The sequence below is a fragment of the Aptenodytes forsteri genome, unplaced genomic scaffold, assembly GCF_000699145.1.
Source record: "Aptenodytes forsteri isolate BGI_AS27 unplaced genomic scaffold, ASM69914v1 Scaffold299, whole genome shotgun sequence".
NCBI classification, from domain to species: Eukaryota; Metazoa; Chordata; class Aves; order Sphenisciformes; family Spheniscidae; genus Aptenodytes; species Aptenodytes forsteri.
The window spans coordinates 2,421,128-2,445,488 of record NW_008794154.1 but is presented as its reverse complement, the minus strand read 5'-3'; the positions used below and the strand labels follow the sequence as shown (position 1 = coordinate 2,445,488).

The window sequence follows — 24,361 nt, the reverse complement described above, 5'->3', positions numbered from 1 at the left end:
GTCTGAAAGCTTTATTTAGTCTCAGGAGAATTTTTGGACTACTAGCAATTAAGATCAGTTACATTTCTTTTAAAACTTCTTAACCTCTCTGTCGCAGGATATAATTTTAGAATGAGGTCACACTGTCTGCATAATCATAATGTATTGTTCAACCTGACATTAAAAGAAGATAAAGACTGCTGCTAGTAAGAGGGAGCAATTACAGCGTTGGTATCACAGCCATTAAAATGCAGTGAACATCAAGTGCTCTAAAAACGTTCTCATCAGATGAAAGAATCGGAAATGTGACCAAGTGACAAAGTTAGCTTTTTCTTGGGTCAGTGTGCCATTGCATAAGTATAAAGTGTTCCAGTTTTCTATTTAAAATACATATAAACCTTAAATTGTTTTAATGGAACAAAAAAAAATTTCTTTTACAAAAGATTTTAAGATTGATGTAAACATTTGTTTTATGGATTTTAAAAAAAATATCAATTAATGAGGGGCATGTAAGTGGTTTTAAAGCAATTAGTAGCCGTTATGCTTTCTTTGAAGATCAACTGCCGTTTTATTTCCTGTTCTGGTTATCAGCTTTATCAGCTTCAAGTGTTAAATGTGAAAAATGCTTGTATAATTTTCAAAACGAGCTCAGCTTTTTATACTGCTTTTTTTTTTTTTATAATGAAACCCCCCCCTGCCATATCTAATAATATAGAAGATATATCTATAATAATAATAATAATAATAATAATAGTCTACTTTGAGGATCTTACAAATATCCAGTTTTAAGCTAAATCTTAGTGGGGGATGTGTGCCTATTCCATGCCCAGAATTGGATATATTTTGATTTAAAAAATAATGAAAATATTTCCAGTTTATCTTTTCCCCAAAAAGAGTTAGGAGGATTTGTTATACTTTTGCTCATAATTAGTGTTTAAAATTAGATAATTATAATTAAGCTCATTCTGGGCTGTTCTGCTTTTAATAATTTTAAGTAATTAGGCTAGTGTTGTGCATGTTTAATATGCCTTTCATAGTCTTCAGCGTGCTACAATTAAGTCCCTTAGAATTCAGCCTGCAGAAATATAATATTAGCATACTGGTTTAGGAATAATATTTTTCAAAATACAGCCTTCAGTATTTCCTCCAGAATCCAGGCTTTTATTCTCAGGAAATGATGGCTAAATTTTCAAATTTGAATTTATAATATTAAATATGTGAGATGCCTTAAGGACTTGGATATTTTACCCAGAATTTGCAACTCTTTCACTTTTCGTTTCTCCACTTTTTTTGTCCAGAGCTTGTCCCACATACATACCACCAGCGCAGTGTTGTCTGGACCCTAGAGCGAGCTGGAGCTGCTCCTTGCTGTCCTTGAGCCTTGGAGCCTTGCTGCTCCCTCTAACCTCGACTTGGCGATGGGGCCAGCACAGCAGCCGCGTGCCGTTGGCACCGGGCGATGCTTGGAGAGGCAGGCATCCTGCTGATGCCTTGCTGAGAGGTTCTGTGGAGGTTCCTCTATATGCTCCTTCCCCTAGATTTCTGGTGTTTACAACAGATTTAGGGGAAGGGGGACACGTGATAAAATAGATATGTGGTGCTAACGTGCGCTGCACTTCTGAATTGCAAGGTAGCACGCGTGGAGTATGAGTCATCTGAGTGTGGTCCCTGGAAGCAGACAGACAAACATTTTATATGGTAAGTTGCTATTCACTGACAAGGCTGAGTGGCAGAGCATGAATAAAAAATGATTTTATAAGAAAGAGTTAACATCTTTATATTTTAATATTGAGCTTATGGCCTATTTTTAGCACAGTAGATGTCATTTGCTATGAAACATATCATTTTGCTGCATTTGAAAATAATAACGAGCTGAGTTTTACCTCCAGAGCAAATGCTTCCAGCAAAGCAATCATCTGTTTTAAGAACTGGCTAAGGATTTTGTGATTTAGCGTTTTCATAGTGATTTAGAGTGAAGTTCAACTGCCTAAATTTAGGCATCTAGCACCACTTGAGACACCATGGGGCTTGTGAGACACCTTCCAGGGGCTGCAGGGTGTGACTCAGCCCTGATGCTTTGCGGAGCAGGAGCCGTCCACGTCGCTGTGAGCCAGCGGGAAGCGGGAGCTTTCCCTCGCCAGGCTCCAATGGTTGCAATCATTTTGTGTTTGTTCAGCGTGCAAAATCTCAGTCTGCCAAATTTCACATCACTTCACTTATGGCAGTGTGGAATGTGAAAAATATTTTAAGATAAGTTGCTACATATTGTTAAAAAACACTTGCTCCCTAGATGGAAATTGATCTGGCTAAAGGTGAAGCACGACACAAAGAAGCAATTCTTAAAGTCAAGGAAGAAGCAAGAGTGGAACTAGACATTGAAAGACAAAAACAGCAAGAACTAATCACAAAATATCAGAGAGATCATGAAGAGCTCCAGAAGAAGGTGTGTAACACTCAAGAGAAAAGTTTTATGGCAGTAGATAATGTAAACTTCTGAGAAATAGTATGTGAAGGAATAAAACCTTCTTTATGTGTAGTCCTGTATCTAGATGATACAATATTTTTTTCCCTGTCTTAGTACATGGCATATGTTTTGGGTTTTTTTTTATTATTTAATGGAACAGTATAAAAAGTAACTATTCTAGTTAAAGTTAAATGGTGTGGAAGTTCTTTCTTTTCTCTCATTTTCTCTACTCAGAGTTCATATATGTCCATAGACTGTAGTTGTTAATTATTTTTAAGCAGACATCATCATTTTTTTTTAAAGCTTTGGACTGTTTCAGACTATGACAAGTTGTCACAAAACCATCCACACTGTTTGTTCCCTTCCCAAATTAATTCAGCACAGATGGGGTAAGGTCCAGTGGGCAGTTAACTCTTTCTTGTCTGTATTGGTGGTTGTATCACACGCAGTTGGCTATTCCCAGCTACCCAGACCTACAGTTTTTGAAGTTTTATATAGAAATTGAAAATTGTACCTATAACCTTAGTTTTCAAAAGATTTGACACATTTGTTGAGAATCTGGAAAAATCAAAGAAATTTGATGAAATTATATTGTTATTTAAAATTCGTTACATTACACAGTGTTTTAAAGAGCTGAAAATAACAGTTTGACTTAGTTCACTTTACAAATATTTGACTATGATTTTAAAACCCTGAAGAAATACTGGCTTGCTGTAAAGAAGTTAAATTTTCCCATTTTTACCTCTATTTCTCTGTTTGATCTTGGACATATTAATTAATCTCTTCTGAGTGAGTTTTGATCAATTTACAGCTCTCTGATATCCTTTGAGGGTATTATGTAAATTCAAAGCATTTTTTTTTGTCTCTGAGGACATGTATGTTTGCATTTGTATTTTTTTTCCTGAAGTCAACATTTGTCTGGTACTTAATTCTACATATCTATCTAAAGACATCCACTGAATGTAGACTAATGCAATTTTTGTCTAATCTAATGCAGATACCAGGATTAATATCCAGTGCCACCAATAGCTTAAGGATGGAGACAGAAATCCTTGAAAAGAAGCTACAAGATGCCCAGATCAAACTTGCAGAGAAAGATGAAGATAAGGAAAAAGAAATTCAGAGCCTTAAAAGACTAGTTACTGAACTTGAATTTCAGCTGATGATGGAAAAGAACAATAATGAATCATTTCTGGATAATATGAGGAAAGAATTTAAACACAAGTCAGATGAACTGGAAAAATTAACCCAGGAGAGGACACAGCTGATTCACAATTTGAGTCAAGTTCAAAAGGAGGTAGGAACATGACCGAGGAAATGCCTCGCTATTTTTACTTAGAGACACGTGATTTCTAAAATCATTCAAAGCATCTATATTTCAGACCCTGTTATGTACTGGTTTAAAAACCATTGAAATTAAAAGATTTATAAAACAAGTCCATCATAATTTCATAAATAAAATATATCACAAAATACGAGAAATTTTTAATTCAGCAAGCACTTAAACTAGTGTTTTATTTTAAAAAAATATATATTTTTCGGGTCCTGCAAGACGTTTATTTCTTAGTCTCTAGCTTCACATCATGCTACGTAAACATGAGTAAACAATAAAGCATTCTTCATGTTTTTAAAGTGGAAGACACGGATATTTCTCATTCTTTGAACCAGACAGCAGCAATCCTCCCAGTCATCTTACTTATTTTGGAAATCATCTGTAAGAAAAAACTTCATACTGTCAATAGGAACGGGAGTGGGCACAGTCCTGTTCTGAATGGCTTCTGGGGCAGAGATTGCATCTTTTAATGTGGGAGTATGTGTGTGCATCCTGCTGTGCTAATGGGGATGTATCCCACCTCCCACCAGTAAATCCACTTTTTGTAAACACGAATGCATAAAAATTAATCAAATGTGAAGAGAAATTCGACTGATGGATATTCTTACGACAAGCCTTTGCTGAATGTTTGGAATATAATGGGAAGGGAGGAGAGAGAGCTGTACTGCTCTGTGAGAAATGTGAAAACAGTGAAGTCAGGGACTGTAGATAAGATTAGACTGGAATGTCCAAAGTCATTAAGTGGCAGAAAAAAGTTGGTAAACACTGAAAATAAAACTCTTCAAAATGAACTAGGGCTTGGGTTGATGTTTATTTCTTCCTTGGAAAAGATTCAGAAACACTGTGTAGTGAAATTAGAATGATGTTGGCAGTCGTTCTGTCCTGTACCGATGGAAAAGGCTCTTGGAAAGACACACACTCTTCAAGTATTGGTCAGGAGCTTCAGCAGAGTAAGGAACACACTGTTATCATCAATTGTGAGATTCCACCAGCTCTGCTTATGCTCTTAGTTTTCCCCGCTCTGAAGCAGAGTTCCTCCTCTAATATAATTATATTAGGAAATGGGGAGATAAGAGTGGTTGAAAATTGAAACTAATTTCAATTGAAACTGGTTTTAAGATAAACTTTGCACCAGGATGTTTTCTCAGATTTGCAGGTAACACTTCCCAAATAATTTCATGGACTGTCAGTGACCATCTGAGTGGCAGGGAAAGTAACATCTAACTTTCTTTCATTAAGTGGTCTGCAGAGTTAGGTATTCAGAGAATAAGTTATTCTAGATATTTACCACTCTCCCACTTCTACCTCTGCATGTAGTTATGTTCCTTCGCTTGCAGTCGGCACAGAGGTTAGACAGCCTGAGCAGAACTTCTGTGTTTCCACTCTACATCCACTACAGATGCTTTGACCGAAGTAAAATGTTAAAATCTAAAAACTTGGTCAACAAAGGACTTTTCATTTCTCCATCATTTTTCAAGTTTTGACGGGAAAACACAGACAAAAATTTAATAGTTTTAGTAGCCTCTTCTTGGCTAAACAGAGCTTACCACCTTCCACTTTAGTGGGAACACAGTTCTGTGCTCTGACTTTACTGACACCAGTATTCGCTCTTCAAAACATCAAAACAGTGCTATTGAGATTATCTTTCTTACATATTTTCTTCCCTGTATACACCCACTGTCATAATCACATAGAGAATTTCAAATACAAATGTTTGTCCTCACTTCAAGGTGATACGTGATCTGACCCGGCATACAGCTCATACTTCTAGCATTAGAGAGGTTTACATAGAAATGTTTGTGTCCGGGCAATGAGGTTGTGCATGACTGAGAGTGTTCTCTGTTGGGCTCGATCATCACTCTCTGTGTTGGAGACTGCCTTGGTGCTTGCTTCCTTTCCATTCTCGTGGACCCTCAAGGTGTCAGCAACAATTGCTTGCTTAGAAGAACAAAAAAGTGGCTATTTTCTGCTTGTATTAGTGCTTTCAGTAGTTCTGACTTTTATGAATCAATTTAGTGATGTTGTCCCTTGTGTTTTATTTACTTTTTGTTTCAGCTGGAAACCAGGAAAATGAGCATCACAAGTAACTTCTACATAATACACTAACTTGGGGTCTTCTGTAATACAGAAACAGTTTCAGTTGTCTGATCAAGGCCCAGTACCAGTTACTTTCCATTTAGGTATCAGTAATCACAGTGCAAAGTTTGTGAAAACACTAGACTGAAAATCATTTATCCCTATTATTTGGCAAATAATAATCAATAAAGAATGCCGTCACAAAAAATCAGTGCACAATTATTTAAACTGCAGAGGAGGATAACTTCTTGAACATCTTATCATAACGAAGTGGCGCAGTAATACTCAACCTCCGTACGTTGCTTTTTCCTTTCCAAGAGCAGCATTCCCAGTTTCCCCCTAGTTGGAGGATGGGCAGGAGATCAGAAGTAACTTCTGATAACTTACCTCATGTTTTCCACTGTCTCCTGAGGGAATGAAGGGTGTGTAAATGCTGACGTATGTCCTTTGGGTGACTTTCAGAGAAACCAACATATGGGGAAGTATTGAAGGATTTGTGTGCATCAGTACCCTCCAGCCACCCCTGCCTTAAGCCTGAGGAGCTGAATAGGCACAGTTTTTGACTAATGGCATTTTGTAAAGCCAGTGTTTGTTTCTGTTTGCAGAACACTCTTCTCCAGGAGACGGTGCGCAGAGAGTGTGAGGAACGCTATGAGCTGACTGCAGCTTTGACTCAAGCCAGGGAACAAGTACTGGAACTAAAAAAGCTCAGTGGAAACTTCCCGTTATCGCCGTGTTCCCTGACTCAGGGCAGCCTAACCTCCTCTGCTGCCCTGCTCGCTGATTACGGACAGAAAAGCCGCACAAGTCCCAGCGCTGGGAAGGAAATCAATCTCTCTGGACAGTTTGGTATTTCAAGAGCTGCTAAGGCACCCACCTCCGGTAAGCGTAACAGCAGCGGCAGTATGGGCTTGCCGGCTCTAACCCCACCACACCCTCCAAGAGGAAGAGCGGCTTCACTGAATGAGCCCAGGAGCAGGATTGCTGCAGTTACAAGAAGACAACTGAGTCAGCTCTGACAGCTCTATACACATACACAGCACATGGGAAACCATTCCAGTGCATCAAATAACCATTTACTTGTGGACCCCTGGGGTCAAATCTTAGCCGATGCAATTCATGCATTTCTACAACTTAAATTTTAAGTTAAACTTTTATATATTTTTGATGCAATAATGTTCCTTTGTCCATTCCATATCAATGTAATTAAATGCTATCTACGTTTCAAGATGAGAAAAGTAAAAAAGAAAAAATATTGTCTCTCCAAGAGAAGCACATCTTCAATAGGTGTAATTAAAATAATTGCCAATTTCAGATGCTGTTTTCCCTAACCGCTTTGTTGGAATTTTCCTATTTTGTGTGTTCTCCCATGTAACTTAATTGCTCGTTTCTGGTGTAAAGATGTGATTTGTTCAGTTAGAATCAGATTTTTGCCATTATTTAATTCAGTAATGTTATATTTGCAAATAATTATGCTTAGGTCAGTGAGACTTGCTAGTTCTCGAGTATATATCACTCAGCATGAAAATGTGGCAAATCCGTGTGCTCAGTAGACTAGCCATTGGCAGGGACATAGCTTCATCTGTGTGCGAGTCTTCAAGCTGTGGTAATTAACAAGGAGTTGAAGACTTAATGCGTTTTGTCCAAAAGATGGTTGCCTCTTGGATTTCATCAGAAAACTTTGTTAAGCATGATTTTTAGCTTCAAACTAGACACGCTGGAGTTCTCTGTAAAATTGTTACACGGGAGGATCAATATTTTTATTTTACTGCTTGATACATGGAACCATAGTTTGTTTTGGAGCATAAAAAGCCCAGACAAGTCTTGGTTGTCTTTGTTAGTGTGCAGGCGCTGCAGAAGTAGCTGCTCTTCGAACAAGGCATGTCTGCTGTTGGGGCAGTTTGTCAATGTGGAGCAGTGGGTGGGCGAAGTGGAACAGCGATGGGCAGCACAGACACAGTCTGAGATTTTACTTACTATGTCACCAGATACTCAAGTTTTTTGTTCAGATAAGCCCAAACAGGGCCAGTTTGGTGATAGTAACACGTTCTGGCAGCAGCCCAGCAGTCATCAGACAAGGAGAGGCGATGAAGCAGGCCCAGGCCAACCTGGCAAGTCCGCTGGGCAGAGGTAGAGCTACCACGTAGACCCAGCTCAGGCAAGGGCTGGGGCCAGGGCAGGAGCTGGGGTTGAGCTCCCAGGCCAGGGCAGCAGTGCAGGGGCGGGAGCCCCAGGCACAGGGGCAGTTCAGACCTGCTGGGTGCCCCCAGTGCCCCGAGAGTCACTCTCTTGAAAGACTGCTGTTCATCTTCTTCTGAGACCATCGGCTCTGACTTGGACTGGAACTTCATGGGAGGTAAGTTAGAGGGGAACATGTTGGGAGACTCTCAGAGCATGCATATGAACAGCAATTCATTGCATCCCATGGCATAACAGGGAATGAATTTTATTCAATAAAAGAAGAAACGACCATTGTAGATTTAGCATCTGGGGCTAGATTTGAAAACGCACTTTGTCTTAGTTAACTTCTGTTCCCACTGAAACTGTCAGTAAGCCTCACCTGATTTCAGTGGTAGCAGAGTTTATCCAAAAGCTCAAAAATCCTCTATTCACAAATTCCAAAAGCAACAAAAAAATCAGTATTATAAAAGTTACTCTGGTAGCTGCTACTGCTGCGTAGAGAAGGCGACTCTGCCGTCGGCTGGCAGATTGAATGGACCCGAACTTGACAGTTTTATGCACTGACCTCAAAGAAACTGTTAACAAAAATCAGCTGATTGGGGTGTGTTAGAATCAAACACAAATACTGTCCCCAGAAGAGTATAGACTCAGCTTGGTGGAGGTCTGAGCCTGACAACAATTCACCTTTCAGCTTTCCTCAGCTTTGGCTCAACAGGAGGCCTGATGGCTGCTGTGAATGAGGCCAGCTTGCCTTCCCTGATGCAGAAGAGCCCGGCTGTAGCTTCCAACCCAAGCATGTACTGATAGGCCGTATCCTCCCTACGCTCAGTGAAGGCTTGTCTAGTTTTACTAAAACGGGATTGTGCTCAATACCAATTGACTAATTAATTGGGCAATGGCAACAGTGAGTCTTAAGCACAACCAAGATAGCTGGGAAACAGTGGGAACTGTCTATGGCACCTGCTGACTTCGCTCAATTACTCGTATTTTTCTTAAAGATGTTGAAAATTTGAAATGTCAAAGACTGAAAGCAATTCCACTGAAACGCAAGCCTCAGGAAATTCATTTTTCAGTAATTCCACAAATGCAGAAAGAAAGGGGTGGGGGACACTCCTGAAAGCCTGTTTGGAGGATGGCCAGATGGTCCCCTTCTCTGGTCGGTGGTGATGCTGATTTTCTTTTTTGTGTTTAGGAAAGGTCCTGACTTCTTCGAGCTTGAAAATTGTTATTCCACTGTCCACCCAGAGTCTTCCTGTGCTGAAGTAATAGATTTTCACTGAGGCAGTTCTTAAAATGATGAGCTCCAGAGCTCTATTATGTAGATTTTTTATAAAATTTTAGATGAAACAGTTGTATTTTACAGTCTTATGAGAATTTTTAAATTATGTAAATCCAGTAAATGCTATTACATAATTTTACGCCTTTGTATAGCTATGGAACAGGTTTCACGGCGAACCCTGCGGTAGCTGATGTCGTAGTCTGGAGTTTAATATTGGAATGTTTATATCGAAGAAGAGGTGGGATGTTGGTCCATAGATATGTGGACCGTTCTGCTGGCTGGAGATCACCACTGTGCAGTAACGTCTCTGTGCTTAAAGCAAAGCCAGAGCACAGATGTGGAAAGCAGCCTGTCCCTGTGTAATTCTTACCTTCGGTAATAGAGTATATCCCCAATTCTGTGTTGTAGCAGTTATTCCTCCCCTTGTGCTGCTGGGGCTGTGCAAACAGGCCGGATTTAAAATCTGGGCTCTTGTCCACTGCTTCGGCATTTATGTCCTGTAGCAGCAGCAGTAACGAATGACTGTGTGGTCATAAATTGTAAAGAAAGGAATAGCACGCAAAATAATGAGAGCAGTCACAGAAATAATGTTTCTAGCATGAGAGCGCCTGTAAATCATGGATCCAAACCAAGTCAAGAACAAATATTTCCCTTATTTCCCCTCCCTCACAGAAACCCAGAACTCCTGCTTCTAAGCAATAAGCAAAGTATATAAATGCCCGGAAACCTTTTTTACCAGCTTTTAAAACCAATTAAATTAATTTCACGTAGTCAAGGAAAGTTTACAGAGTATTTCTTGTAATGGGATAAAACGCACTAGCAGAAAGTACCATGGAGAATGTAGACACCTAATTATATCACCACATTTTCAGGAAATAAAACTTCCTGGAGGCGATGCGTCTTGTAGAAGCGGTGTCATTTATGAATGGGCTTTTCGTATGCTGGACCTTGCACTCTAGGACTCATGACACAAGGGAATACTAAAAAAATCTCCAAGCTTGAAACAAATCTGCCTCTGTGGGATCCTGACCCGCTGGCTGTAGGCAGTAAGCCATCCTTTCACTTCTCAAGGTTGCAAGAAAATGTCCCATGGCAATGGGTTGTCTTGTTCTTGCCTAATGCAAAAGCTTCTGTTTTCTTCCTTGACAGAGCTGATATTGTTGCCCGGTCGAGAATAGTAGCTTGTAGAGTCCTAAATCTTTCCATAAAGTATTAATCCCACTAGCAGGCTGCCAGTTTGCATACTGGGATATCCAATGCACTAACATACTGTGTTATTACCAAATTTATCCATGTATTTTTATCCAGTAGTCTTCACTTCCAGAGCAGTTTCAAATATTTAGTGCCTTACTATTAATCGGAGAGAGTCTACACTCAATGGCTGAGCACAGCATGTGAGTACTGGGAGGAAGCAGAAGTGCCTGGGTGCAAGCTACGAGGGGACTGCTGTCACACTCGTGGGTTTGTGGATGGGAAAAGGAGGCCGTGGCGAGGTCGGTGTCCTGCGAGGCCCTGGTGAGGCTGAGCTGGGCGTTGCGGGCTGTGCCGGCCAGTGCTGCCCCACGCTTGCCCTCTCCAGCCTGCCCACCGTGCCATTCCCGATTCCTCTGGGCATGAAAATAAGAATCAGTAATACTGGTCTAATGCTTTAGAGAAGGCTTCATGTGAGCATCAAACATCATTTGTGGTTTGGCCAACTGTCTCTTGACTGCAAAACCATCATTATTGATGGGGAAAGCACTCATATATAGCACTCATATACCTGTGTGTGATGGGAGGGGATGTACAGGGCACTATCCAAAGCCAAGGTGGGACAGGGCAAGTGAAGCCATCACAGTGTTTCTGGCATACAGGGCAACGGAAGAGTCCTTTTGGGATGCCTCAAACTTCTGCGTGTGCTTTCTGAATGCTCCTTTTAAGCTGCTGTCCCATTCTGTGTTCACCGAGGAGAGCTCCCCAGCCTCAGGCCAGGCCTTTGCTCTGCCCCCATCCCTGCAGAAGGTGCAAATGAGATAAGCTGAAGATGGAGTTTCTGGCCTGCAGGCCTTACACAAGCAGTGTGTATCTGCAGTGATGCAATTTGTAGACAACTGCAATATAGGGTTTGTCCTCTTCTTGCTAAAGGCTTGCATCCTAGGAGATAAAACCAGATGGACACAGAGACAGCCAATATTGAGGGGGGAAGCTTTGAACAGGGGAACTCCTGCAGGACAGGAGGACAGGAGCTCTTCTGGGGACAGTCCTTGGTGCAAGCTGCGCTGAGAGCTGTGCCTTGACTTCATCTCAGAAGGAACTTGCTGGTTCACTTCAGAAGAGGAGCAGAAACAAACAGGAAAGACTAACCAAGTACCTACTTATAGCCTGGACTGTCAGGAGAGCTGGACCCGCAGCAGATCAGGGAGCTGAGTTCTTGGGTGGCGTTGGAAGCACCCAGCATGTAGACTCCATGGGCTGCCTTGGGTAAACCTAACTCAGGTGTTGATGAGCATCAGAGCCCACGGTACGTACAGCAAGAGCCAGGCATGTTATTTCAAGCACGTCACAAATGCAAATTGATGGCTGTTGGACAAGAAATGGCTCATATCCAGCCTGTGGGAGCTTGGGCAGGAGAGCCTGGGCTTTCCCCAGACACGCTCCCTGTCCCAGGTCACTCACTGGATCAGCAATCAAATTTAAAGCAGTCAGTCTATACCTCATTATGGGCCATCACTTTTCCACTAAAAGTTGCCCAAAATTTCTGTGTTCTCCACAGATAATAGTGCAGAAGGAGTCAAATCCACGTCTGGTGACATGGAGCTGTCTTGCCGCTGCTTTGACAGGAGATGAAGTTATTGCTTGCCATATGTATCAAAGTGCTTGCCATATGTATCATAGATATAAGTGCTTGCCATATGTATCAAACTTTTATTCCTAATAGGCTATTACAAAATAAAGCAGTGATGTGCCTCATGTATTAAAAATGATAAATAGATCTTTAACTGAGTTGGTATGTATGATCTGGGATCCCAGCCTGTGGCTTGCGTATGGAGTTTTTCCGTGAAGGAAGAAATTAGACTTCAGAAAAAAGTATCTTAGTATCTTAGCAGCATTAAAAGTATATGAAAATAGAAACTGGAGCCAGACCCAATGCCATATATCACTAAAATGTGTTAATCAGAAAAAAAGACTGACTGTCTTTTCATTTAAAGAAACAGTTGTGCTGCGAGATATCCTTTGCTTTAAATTCTTGATTTGGCTCCCGGCATTTTATAACTGGTTTCCTTTAAAGCCTGCAGTATGCTGCAGAAGCACTGGACATTTTTAATACAAAAGAAAGAGCAGAAGAATGAAACTGGGGAAATGTCCTTTCTCAGACAAAACCCACACATCTTTATTTTTAGTTATTTAAAATGGGGACTTATTTAGGTAATGAAGATTTGATGTTCGATTTAATCTTTAATTGTTATAGGTGGTTAAGTGTATTCTACTGAAGAAAGAATAAACTCCATATGCATCTGTAATGGCATGAAACAATATAACCAAATATGCTTAGCACTTATGTGGGTTTTTTTCATCCTCAAAGCATGGTACAAAATTAATTTTGATAGGATAATAAAAAGAATACTGCAAAAGATTAATGTCGAAGAGATTTTAACACCGGAAATATAATTTGTGTGATGGAAAATATGAGCATCTGGCATTGCACTGTGAACGGTTCCTAGTTAATGAAAAAAAATCTTCCAAGTAAGCATGGCCAGTTCCTGCAGATTATTTTTGCTTGTCTCTCCAGAGATACCCTCTATCTTCTGAAACAACTGCGCAACAAACGTTCCCTCCTTGCAATTTTCCATCTGGAGCCTTGAATGACTGGTGAATTAAGGTCAGTGCCAGGATGTGACTATATTTCTTCCCAGTAAGCCAAAGGATGATCACTGAGCAGCCTACCAAAGTAATGCCTTCTGTTCTACCTGAGTGGATCTCATTGCATTATAATCGTGCAGCGAAAACAAGCACAGTTACCTCAGTGCTTCACTGGCAAAAGCAAGTGTTACCTTGAAGTTAACTGGGTAATGTTGGTCACACCAGCCTGTTACGATTTGCTTTACACCAGTTTAAATGGACAGTCCTTCACAGTGCGCTTCCCATGGAAAAGTCCATAAAAGAATATTTAGAACTCTTAAAAAATTCTGCTTTTAAAAAGTATTAAGATAAAAAGTGTCTACAATGTGTATTATACCTTATCCCCATACCTTTTGTGAGAAAGAAAGCCCTTTTTGTGTGCTCCACGGCTCTTGTCCTCTGCTGAAGTAGGCTTCAGCGATTCGTTTGATGCAAAGGCAGTTTCACATCTCTCTGCAGAAAGCTTTAAAGAGACTTCTCGATGTAAATTGCTGTGTCCAAGAAGTGACTCCCAGCAGCTGGGCTTCATGGTGGGGGAGCGTGAGCTGCCTTTGATACCTCACAGCACTCTGCAGGGACGCGAGGGTTTGCCCTGGAGCAGCAAATGTCCTGGGGCTCGGCACAACAAGGGTTTGAAGAATCAAAGCAGAATTGGGCAGCCAGGTGGGAGCTAAGGCAGGGACTCAAGGCTGAGCTGGAACAAAGGCTCAGGTGTCCATGAGAGGTGGAGCAGAGCTTGGAGGGAGCATCGTGCTGGGGTGGGACGAGCCCTGCATGCCTTCCCACCCTGGCCATGTGTGGGGCTGTGGCTGTGGGTACACCACTCCATACAAATATACTAAAACTGAAAGTGGAGCAGAAATGACTGGCAGGCTAGTAAAGTTATGACATTATCAGACTTGGGTGTTATTAGGGTGTGGATTGCACTGTGCACATTGCCTTCGTTCTTTGCCTTTTTACTGTGGGTTTGTACATGACCACCCCCTGTGTAGTCCATAAATTGTAGGTTTTACACCGCTGGCCCGTCACACCACGGAACTGCTGTGTATTCGCCTTGCTTGTTGTACTGCAGGCCACAGCAAGTGACATTTTGAAATGCAGTGCCGGTCAGTGTGCAGGGCAGCTCTGAAATATGGCACATGGAGAGAAACGAAAGCGGTTCATTGTCATCCCTACGCAATGGTTCCTCTGCTTGTGTCAGCACATCCCCATTTCCACAGGTCATGAACAAGCAGATATTCTATTTAGTTTTTTTATTTATCCTCTATTTGCTGTCATACTCTAAATAAAATCAGGAACAAAATGGATGTGCTAATGCAGAAGCCGGTTCAGTCGTGAAGCTTGTCTAATTGCACCAGAAAATGTCACTGTCTTGGGTCTGAGCGCTGCAGCAGCCTCTTCAAAAATCAGATTTAACTATTATCTTTTTGTGTGAGTCATAACCTAACATACTAGAGGATAAAAGAGCAGTCCCAAATCACGCTGCGGGTGCCATCTGTTTCTTACTCTCCTGTTACCTGCACTTGTTCATTTAATAGGGTGTGGAGTGATGCTGGCTGCTCTGAAAGCTAATATCTCCTAAATATCAATCGATTTCTAAATGTCAGAAACATACAAGTGATGACACAGAGCCGTTTTAGCCTATAAAATCTAGTTTTGCCGGTTCCGCAAACCCACAAATTTACAGGAAATGGTTTGTTTGGGGAGCCTCCGACTTCCAAAAAGACATTGAATGTTTTTCAAGTTGATAGAATATCCTGTTTTGACACTACTGAATGTTAAATTTGTGTTTTATTCAGTTTGGAATTCAGTTAGTGACTTCATTAGGGTAAAATCCCATTATGGTAAAAACGAAAGAAGTTGGAATTCAGACCAGAAGTCGAAACATACAGGACTTAGCTTCAGCAAACCCAGAAAGTTTCACTTTTCATTTTCTTATTTGTGGAAATTTTAAACTCTCCCAGGGCAGGAAAACGATATCTTGTGTGACTCAGTGCTAAAATCCCATGTTGGCCATTGTGCAAGATGCAGAGCATTGCACGTGGTTGGTACAGCGGTGAAAGCAGATGCAGACGGAGCCTGCTTCAGGCACATGCCCTCCTGTCGATGCTGCGGCGTACGCTGGCTACTGCTGGAAATGCTTCAAAGCTTCTGAATTCATTGATGTAAGAGTTAAAGAACAATTTGGTATAAATAAGAAGTTGATTACTGTGCACATGAAGAAAGCCAGCTGCAGTCAGCGGTGTGTAAAAGGTCTTTAATGATGCAAACAACTTTTGGACAAAGTACAAAAGAAGATAATTAAGCAGCTAGGTCAGAAAGCACGGCAGGCATACGTTTGTAAGAGGTCCCTTCATGGTCTGTTTTGGAAGCAGTTTGCTCTAGGCACAAACACAAACCTGTAGACTTGAGGACCAGCCCTTTGTCATACCCATTACAAAAACAAAACAAACCAAAAATGGGAATAAATGGGGTATTAGTACTGGCCTTTGTACTTGTTATTGCTTAGGCTGTAATTTAGCCAGGATGCCATGCTAACATCCCTGGTGAGTTTAAATTTAGACGTGGTGAAAAGCCCAGGTGATGTGAGGTGTGCTCCGAGGAATCGTGGGTTTCAAAGGGAACTTTGAGGTTAGTGACCAGCTTGGACAGGGCTGGTCTTAAATATCATTTAAAGTGAAACCCGACATCCTGACCCAGTCACAGGTAGGTCTCCTCAAGTGACACCTCAGAACGAAGCTTTGATTTGTGGAATTACAGGTCATGAGGCCACATCTGCAGGGGGTGAGGGGGCCTGACAAGAAATGATGTCTCCATTATAATGGTATGGTATTTTGTCAACACAGCCCAATGATTTTAAGAGTCTGAAGAGGAGAACCAGCCAAGAGCTCGGGGTGACCTTGCTCAGCAGGAATGCCTGTGGAAGCTGCTTTATTTCAGGGGCAATAGTAGAAATATTTTGACTGTGCAAAAGCTGCTAGCTCTTCACAAAATACAACCAAATCTTGTTTCAATGGGAAATGTATGTAACACACAAGACATTGGTGCCAGATCTGCCTGAACTCAGATGCCAACAGGGAGACTCTGCTGATTTGGCAATGCCAGCCAGGTGCTGAGTCCATGCTGGACTGGCCCAGTTCGATATCCAGCTTTGCTCACTGTAGCTAGCGCTTTCTCAGGTTTTCTCCTCGGTTGGGGCAACTTCTGGGTAATTACTGGTAGCTAGGTATGCCGCAGCGTCATGTTAATGTTTCTGTTACAAGTTTCTGGGGCACTGTTACAAGTGCCCCATCCCCGGGCATCCTGGGTTGTTGCTGGTGAAGGGAGGGCCAAGCTGGCAGGTGTACACACTCCTAAAGAGAAGGGTCTTTTCTTTTTGTCTCCTGTTAACACTGTGTGATATACACAAATTAAAAAAATAAAAATTGAAATAAACAAACAAACAAACAGCTAGATTTAGTATGGTTTGGCAGGTGTCCCTGGTAAGTAAAGCCTGGCTGCATGTATTGTGCCCTTCTGCAGAGTCGTGGCAGGAGGTGTTCCGCGTTTATTCAGGTTTTAAACAGCAGTTGTTGGTATGAAAGCGCAGAGGCTCCGTATCAGGAGCAGACTCGTGGTGGCCCCTGGCCGGTCCAGGCTGACTTTGTCCAGGCATGAGTGAGGAGCCCTGGCCAAGGCAGCAGGCAGGGGCAGCTCTGATCCTGACACCCGAGCGTCTGCCTTCCTCCCGTGGGTGTGAGATGGAGGCTTGATCCGGATTTTTGGAGTTCACAGTGTTCTCCCCTGCCCGTCACTGAGTCAAGAGGAAAGTCCTCGCTAACATCTGTCACTGGCTGGCTGAACCCTGGCTGGTGGGACCGCAGTCACGGTTTTGCGCTAGGTTAGCCTGTGGCAATACAGCTGCCTACTTGTTCTTCTTTTTTTTTTTTTTTTAAAAGTAAACTTGCAGATTGCGAATGAAGGGCTGAATGCAACAACAACCGCTGTACACTGAAGAGAGCCGAAACAAAGCTTTGGAAAATGTGAGCATCACTGATCGATTCCAATCTCGGTGGCAGTGTCCTCAGCTCACAGAAAGAGAGGTGCCTTGTTCCATGTGTTTTGCCCAACATCTTGGTTGCTGCCATGAATGACCGGGCTTTGGATGCATGTCATCATTCATCTGTGCCCTCAGCAAGGAAGAAATTAAGCTAGAGAGCACTGTTTGCAGACACTGGTATCTCCCTTTGCTATCCCACGTCAGGCTTTGCTGGAAGTGGCGCTGGGAAGGTCTGAGCACTGCTGTCACCCAGTTTGATCCGCAATTCCCTCGTCCCAGCCCTGGGGCCACCAGGCGATGTGTGAGGTGGGGTGGAGGCTCCACCAGCTCTCTGCTGCTGCCACTGAAAAGCTGTTGTAGTTGCATTGCTTACTGCAGCTATGGCTACGGATAAATATTTTGTATGTGGGCATCTCTGGTGTTGGCTAAGCAAAACAAATCCCAAGTGGTTAAGTTGCCATAGTAGGTCAGTTGGTCTGTGCGTGTACCCGGAGTGAGATAAGAGGATCTGCAAGGTGAAGGACTCCAGGTTATCTGGGCCTGAGTACTGAAACTGGGAAGCTTGTGTCTTTTGCTGGCATTGTTTCTTTTTCCTTTTTCTTCCAGCGTAGCACAGACAGCGCAGTTGTAGAGGATTAATGCAAACAGGTCACCTCTCCACCCTTTGCCACCCAGACAGGAGTTCTTTCCTCCTCCTTCTCTCCGCGTCGGTCTGCCGTGAGTCACCACCTTCTGCCTCCCATGATCCATCTTTCCCCACAGGTTTGTCAGATCCCACGTGGACACGCTCACACGCACAGGCCTCTATAGGCTGAGCTGTAGGGTCTGTGAGGGGGATGCAGCGCAAAGCCCCTCCGGAGCCCTCGCCTGCCCAGGCGCTGCTGCAGGCAGTGCTGGGACGGGGCTGGAGTTACTGAATGATGCAGATATACACAAAAGTTTGTTGCCATTTCAACATAATATCAGGAGACGTGACTCATGGCCAGAGCATCTGGTAGCCCTCCCCGTGCAGCGTGGTGGGGTGCTGGTGCTGCTGGGCCAGGAGTGGGGCTGGCGTCCCCCCTGCTTCGTGCTGCCCCTGCCCCTCTGCCAAGACCTCCAGGGCAGGTTTGTAACACCAGAGTCACTCTGTTCTGTGGGGTTGCTTGCTAAGGGCTAATGGGAAATTGAATTTGTAAGGGTATGAGAGGCTGGTGGGTATTTCTGAGTTCTTCAGGCTCTGCAGTCCTCGCTGTGCCCTGCACTGCTTGCCACGATGCAGCCCTGCAGCTTTTTCCCTGACTGTGGTCAAGGAATCGCAGCATTGCAGAAAAACACCAGTGGTGTTTCTTGCCAAAAATCACAGATAATTTTTAACTTTTTTTTAAAGCAGGCTGCAGAAGAATTACTCTCATCAATTTTAGGTGGTGGCAGAAAGGCGTTCAGAGGGTGTGATGGGGCTTTTGTAGCTGTGTCTTCTCGCCTGTCTTTGCCACAGTGATTGTAGCATAGAGCTGTAATGCCTCTCATCCCATCATGCAAATGCTAATGAACAAACGTTGATTGTTTCTCCAGGGCGCAGAACATCCGTTCTGCTCTCAGCACTTTCTCAGACTAGCTGGGACCCTGCTCAATCCCGTAACTGCAGTGCACTTTGGATCAGGCTTCCTGTGGGCATTTTTGTGAGTACTCCATTTCTGTGAGAAGAGCACGATGTCATGCCAGAAGAAAGAATTTGAGGCCAAGTTTCTGATGTTTTTTGTGTAAAACTAATTGTTCATTGAGGGCCATGCATCCAGCTGTTAGGTGAGTGTCCACGGTTTTTCACAGCATCCCAACTCACACCTTTATTTTCATACGGAGCCCACATATCTGCAGTTTAATTAGGATGGGTAGCTGGAAGCAGGTTATGTGTGGTGACATCTTCACTTAATTTACATACAACCAGAAAATATGTCCCATGAGTGCCACCAGTCTTCTAAGCGTGATGAAGACCATTCCCTCAGTTTCCTCAACAATTATAGCAGTTTAGGCTACTGATTTTCTTTTTTGCTAAGTTTAGGTGGGTATCAAGTGTTTGAACTCTTCTACGACAGCCATACTACACTGGTCGCTTTAGTTTGTCAATTTAGAGGTTGTCCGAGTTTGTCTGCATGAGGCACAGACTGAAGATGGTTTGCCTAAGGTGTCTTTGTGGCCACCGCTCCAAGCGCCAGGCACCACACTGCCTTCTTTTATCTATGGGGGGATGTATCTGCGTATCAGAAGTACTCGCGCTATGGTGACAGGCACAGAATAAAAACTGAGGGTGCTAAACATCAGTGAAAGGGTGGAATAATTCAGGGTGGTCCACGATGGGAGTAATGGGATGACATTTAGCAAAGGAAAGTTTCAGTGCAATACAGAGGAAAATATCCTCACATGGAGTTGTGTTAGCCATGGAAGATCTCTGGGGGGAGCGGTGGAGCCCCTGTGCTTGGGTCATTCAAAGTGGACAGGAAAAAAGCTATGGAAAATGTACTGGCAGGAGCAGCCCTGCACTGGCAGGAGCTGATGAACCACATGACCTAAATGGTATTTTCCGTTTCCCAATTTATGTGACATGGAAAGTGATTTTTTTTGGCCTACCTCCACTTTACTACAATGAATAATACCCAGCTGGCAAGTACCTGCTTTGAACTCTGGTTAAAGAGTCCTTGAAGAAATCTGGTGGTCACAGAGGCACTAAGAGGCCTGAAGATCCACTGCAAGTGCAGCAGGTTTTCCTTTGCTGATAAGGGTCAGTTTGAGGGTCATGCTCTCTGTCCTGCCCAAATGTCCTTGTCAATGAAACTGGTCCCTGAGAAATAAAACAGCCGAAAGCATTAACAACACGTGGATTGCCCTCTCTTGACTTATGAGATCACTTTTTTCCCATGTCCGGGTCAGCTAAGAAGCATTTAATTGGCAGCAGGAAATGTAGATGAAACATACCCCCAATGCTGTATTTTGTAAATTCCTCCTATTGTGCTAAAATCGCACATGATGATGAGGGTGGGCATTAGGGCAACGACACGCAGAGCGGTGGACAGGGCGGTGGAGTCTGTCTCCGGCAGAGGAAGCTCCTCAGAAACCCGAAGCTGACCCTGCTTTCTGAACACCAGTTTTCATGAATCATTGGCTTTTATGGAAATCCGTTTCAGCATCCATTTATCCAGCTGTTTCCTGTGTATGGGAAGCATTGTGCGAGCTGCAATATTTGTTTTAAGTTACCAGGAGTGAGTGGTCATTTTAATCATCGTAAAGGCCTGAACAAAGAACCACATGTGCGTTTTGGGAAAAGTACCCAGAAAAGGATCATCAGCAACAGCTGAAAAGTGTCCAGAAAGAGGTCAGATGTGGAGAATGATTTATGGGTGCTGTGGGTGTAACCAAGTAGCAATATTGCCTCAGTGCTTTCATAGATCAGCAGTTGCCAACTTCATTATATTTGCCGATGTCTTTTTTGGTTTTTGTTTTTGTAGATTCCTTCTAAAAATAACAATAGCACCTCCTTCGAGGGTAATGGAAGCAGTTACTGGAGCTGGAATGAGATGGTAATTCATCTGCTAAAATTGTACACAGGAAGCGTTTTGATTTTTAATTCCCGTGCTATAATACAAAAGGATAAAAAGTTGCTTCTGAAGACCAGGCTTTTCTATGAATTAGTATTCATAGAAATTCATAGAAATACTTTCCTCTGGCTATCTTTGGGCAAGGATGTTACAAACCTGCTGTGCATCCATCTTACAAGGAAACAGTCCTTCGCCTGAAGTACTTCATATGAGGAGATGAGCTGTATGTATATTGCCTGACTCCCAGGGTGCACTGTCTGTGCTGCAGTAATGGGGACACGGGTAGGGTCATGCAGAAGGTCTGCAGAACATCCTTTCACCACGATCACAGCACAATTCATGTTTTGCGTAATAAGAGATACACAGGAGAAACCAGACTACAGCACAGATCCCGAAAGGCAAAAGTCTCCAGTGATCCCTCTTAGCCTGACCCAGCGAAAATGATTCCTGGACCTTAAACCTCATGATCACTGTAAACCTGAGAGCATGAACAGGACACACTGATCGTGGGCTGGCACTTCGCACCCAAAGCCCTGTCTTTAGCTGTGCACAACCTCAGTGTCTGGTTTTGGGGACTTTATGTTTAAAGTAACGCATCTAGGGGTGAAAACTCATTTCTGGCCTTGTGGTAATCAGCAAAAGCATAATTAAGCAAGGTGTAAACCAATCCAGTTAGCAATGTTCACATCTCCTTTTCCACATCCTCTCCCTTGCCCCCGTAGGCAACTCGGACGTAGAGAAGACTTCAGTCACATTGCTAACACCAGCGTCGCACCTTCCTCATTGCACAGTCCCTACCTTGAACTTTCCAAACTCTGTCTTACGCCAATTTGTGTGACAAGTAGTGGGATGCAGATCACCTACTAACCCACATAAAAAAGGAGTCTGACATCAGGTTGCTTTGCAAATCGGGCTCCCTAGGATTTAGTGTGGCATTAAATAATTCTCATTTTCACTCAGTTCTCCTGCAATAGAAAGTATGTTCAAACATGCCCTCAGACATACACACGTGTCCTTGTTCAATGGCCTGAATGTTATGCCACATATTTTTTTATTGTCTTGGTAAAACTGAGGCTGACTTACCCGCTCAGTCTCCCTCTGTGTGTGCTGTTGTGCTGTTTATCTCTGCTCACTTCCAGGGGCTGAGCCTGGGAATGACAGAGGGTTTCCCAGCCGAGGAGCTCTGTGGTTGAAAGGACATCCTGCTATTTATTCATCTGCCATCGCTTTGGCTGGGCAGCCTTCAGGACATTGTGCAAAGGGAGCTCATTTGCTGTAATTTTCATCAATTGTCTACGAGTTTTTCAGTCCCAGGGCTGGATGAATGTGAGTTTAATAAGATAAGTCCTGGCCAGGAAAACAGCATCCCCCAGTTAAAATGAGGGGGTTTGTCCTCCTCTTTCCACCTGCCTTTATCTTTGTGTCTAACAAGTCTCTACATGTGGAAGCAGAGCCTGAAGGGCAATTGAGTATCTTGGCATCATTTACTAGCCTCCTGGTGCAATGTGGTGAGGAACATATGAGAAAATGTGATGAAGCTGGAGAAGATGTAATGAAACTGTTGTGACAGCCCTTGTGATCATGCGGATCATGTGGATTGCTGGCTGGCGTAGTGCTGGTGGTTTTCCCCCCCCCTGCATTATCCCGATGAACACATAAATCTTTGAGCTCAAGAGGTGCTTGTATTCTGGAACCTGGTTTTAGCCTTACCTGATGAAACCATTCTGTTCAAAGGCTAGGCTCCACGTTACTTCCCCAGAAATGTAGGTGAGGATGAGGGACGAGGCAAGAAGTATCCTGAAAGCATTTGATCTGAGGAAAACAGTGTATTTTTCAAATAGCTCCCTTGGGGGCTTGGGAAAGGAGAGAGCTCCTGGAGACATCGTCTTTCCTTAGAAGACTCTCCAAATTTGCTTGCTCCACACTGTTTCATTTCATACAACTCAGGTTGGAGAGCAAGGAAATAGAAATTTCCACCTGAAAATCTGGAAGCCCTGGAAACCTGCCTTCTCTCCATGCTCGGCGAGATGCAACAGCCCTCCCTGCTGCCCTGCTCCCATCCCCCCCTCAAGACGAGCGTTTCAGCATTCACTGAGCCTGGATCATCCTTGGGTGAGGAAGCCCAGAAGATGCTTTCTCACCATTTACCTCTGTGTTCATTTTGTTGCCATGGAGTTGCTCACATGGTTTCATTCGCTTGCATCATATTAACAGCTGTTTCTAGTTCATATTTTTCTACACTGAGAATTCTATTTACATCCACCCCAGCCCTACTCACCCTGTCACCATGTCACCCTGTCCTCTTTTAGGCCAATCTCCTTATTGAGAAGGGCATCCCACCCCCTTTCGCCCATCTTTGCTTGCGGCAGAGCCAGGGTGGGGGTTCAGGTGAGAAATTACTCTCTTAACATCAGTGTAGTTGTCAGTAACCCTCCCTTCATTTGCAACACATGAATCACAAATGTTTGGGTCTCACTCCCAAAGCCAGCGTCCCAGATCCTTGTTTAGTAACTACATAAAAGTAACTGGTTTTCGGAAATACATTCACTACAGAGCTCAGTGAAATCCCCGGAAGCTACAGCTGCTCGGCTTTTCTGAATATCAGGCCACTCAATTTTGGTATCTAAATGTGGATTAAGAAGGCCTGACTGCAGCCGGCCAAGCCCAAAGGTCTGCCCAGGTCGTCATGGCTGCCACTTTCTCTTCAGACACTGAAGTGCTACTGGCACGTCTCCAAATATGACCAACTGTAGTTAGTTCTCCAACCCCTGCTCTGGGACCTAATTGTGCTCATTTTAAGGCTACAGCTGATCTCAAGACACATCCCGCAAGTAATCCTGCCTGCCCAGTGCTGGGCGTCGCCACCATGGTCTGCAGGTGTGTGGCCCTGCAAAGCTGCCGTGCTGGGGAACGTTGTGCTGCTAAAAGATAGCTGCAATGTTTGTAAAGTCATCAGTGGAGGAGGACATCCATGTAGGAACTGAACTCCCACCCTTACCAACCAACAGGACTTAAATGCAAAGGAATATGTCGCTTTTGGCCCAGATCCTGAAAGGTATTTCAGTGCCCACCTCTTCCTGAAACACCTACGATGCTACCAACGCTCAGCAGATTTTGTAAAGCTCACAAAGTACCTAAAGCTGCAGACTGGCATATACTGAGGTTGCTGAAAGGGCCCAATGCCTGGGTTCAGGGAGGACTCGAATAGCTCGTGTCTGGCTGGGAGCAGATCCCAGGCAGCTGGAAGTCCCTCCAGTCTCCAGTCACCTCTCCGCCGTTGGGTACCCAACCCTTTTTTTTGCCAATCTTTCAAAAAACCCAGCAGCTTCCTAAACTTTCTTGAAAATGGGACCTCACTTATCTTGACCACGTGCACATGAGTGTGCTGGGGCAAACCATGGCCTCTGAGAACTTGCTCTGAGTGTGTCCCCGTGCCCAGTGCTGCTTCTAGGGGATGTGCAGCATCCTGCAGGCAGGGGTTAAAACGGAGGTGGCCGCTGGGCATGGGGGGCTGTTATCCCAGGAATCCCCAAGCACAGCTTCTTAAAAGCTCTCACAT

The 24,361-nt window shown here is 43.5% G+C and overlaps 1 protein-coding gene across 1 annotated transcript in view; it reads left to right on the top strand.

Annotated features, from left to right (window-relative positions):
* LEKR1 (leucine, glutamate and lysine rich 1) overlaps positions 1–6,871 on the top strand; it is a 63,658-nt gene extending 56,787 nt beyond the window's left edge. The window contains 3 exon segments of the mRNA XM_009279516.1: positions 2,270–2,422; positions 3,441–3,740; positions 6,458–6,871. Coding sequence (XP_009277791.1) covers positions 2,270–2,422; positions 3,441–3,740; positions 6,458–6,871 — 867 coding nt within the window.
* The last annotated feature ends 17,490 nt before the right edge of the window (positions 6,872–24,361 follow it).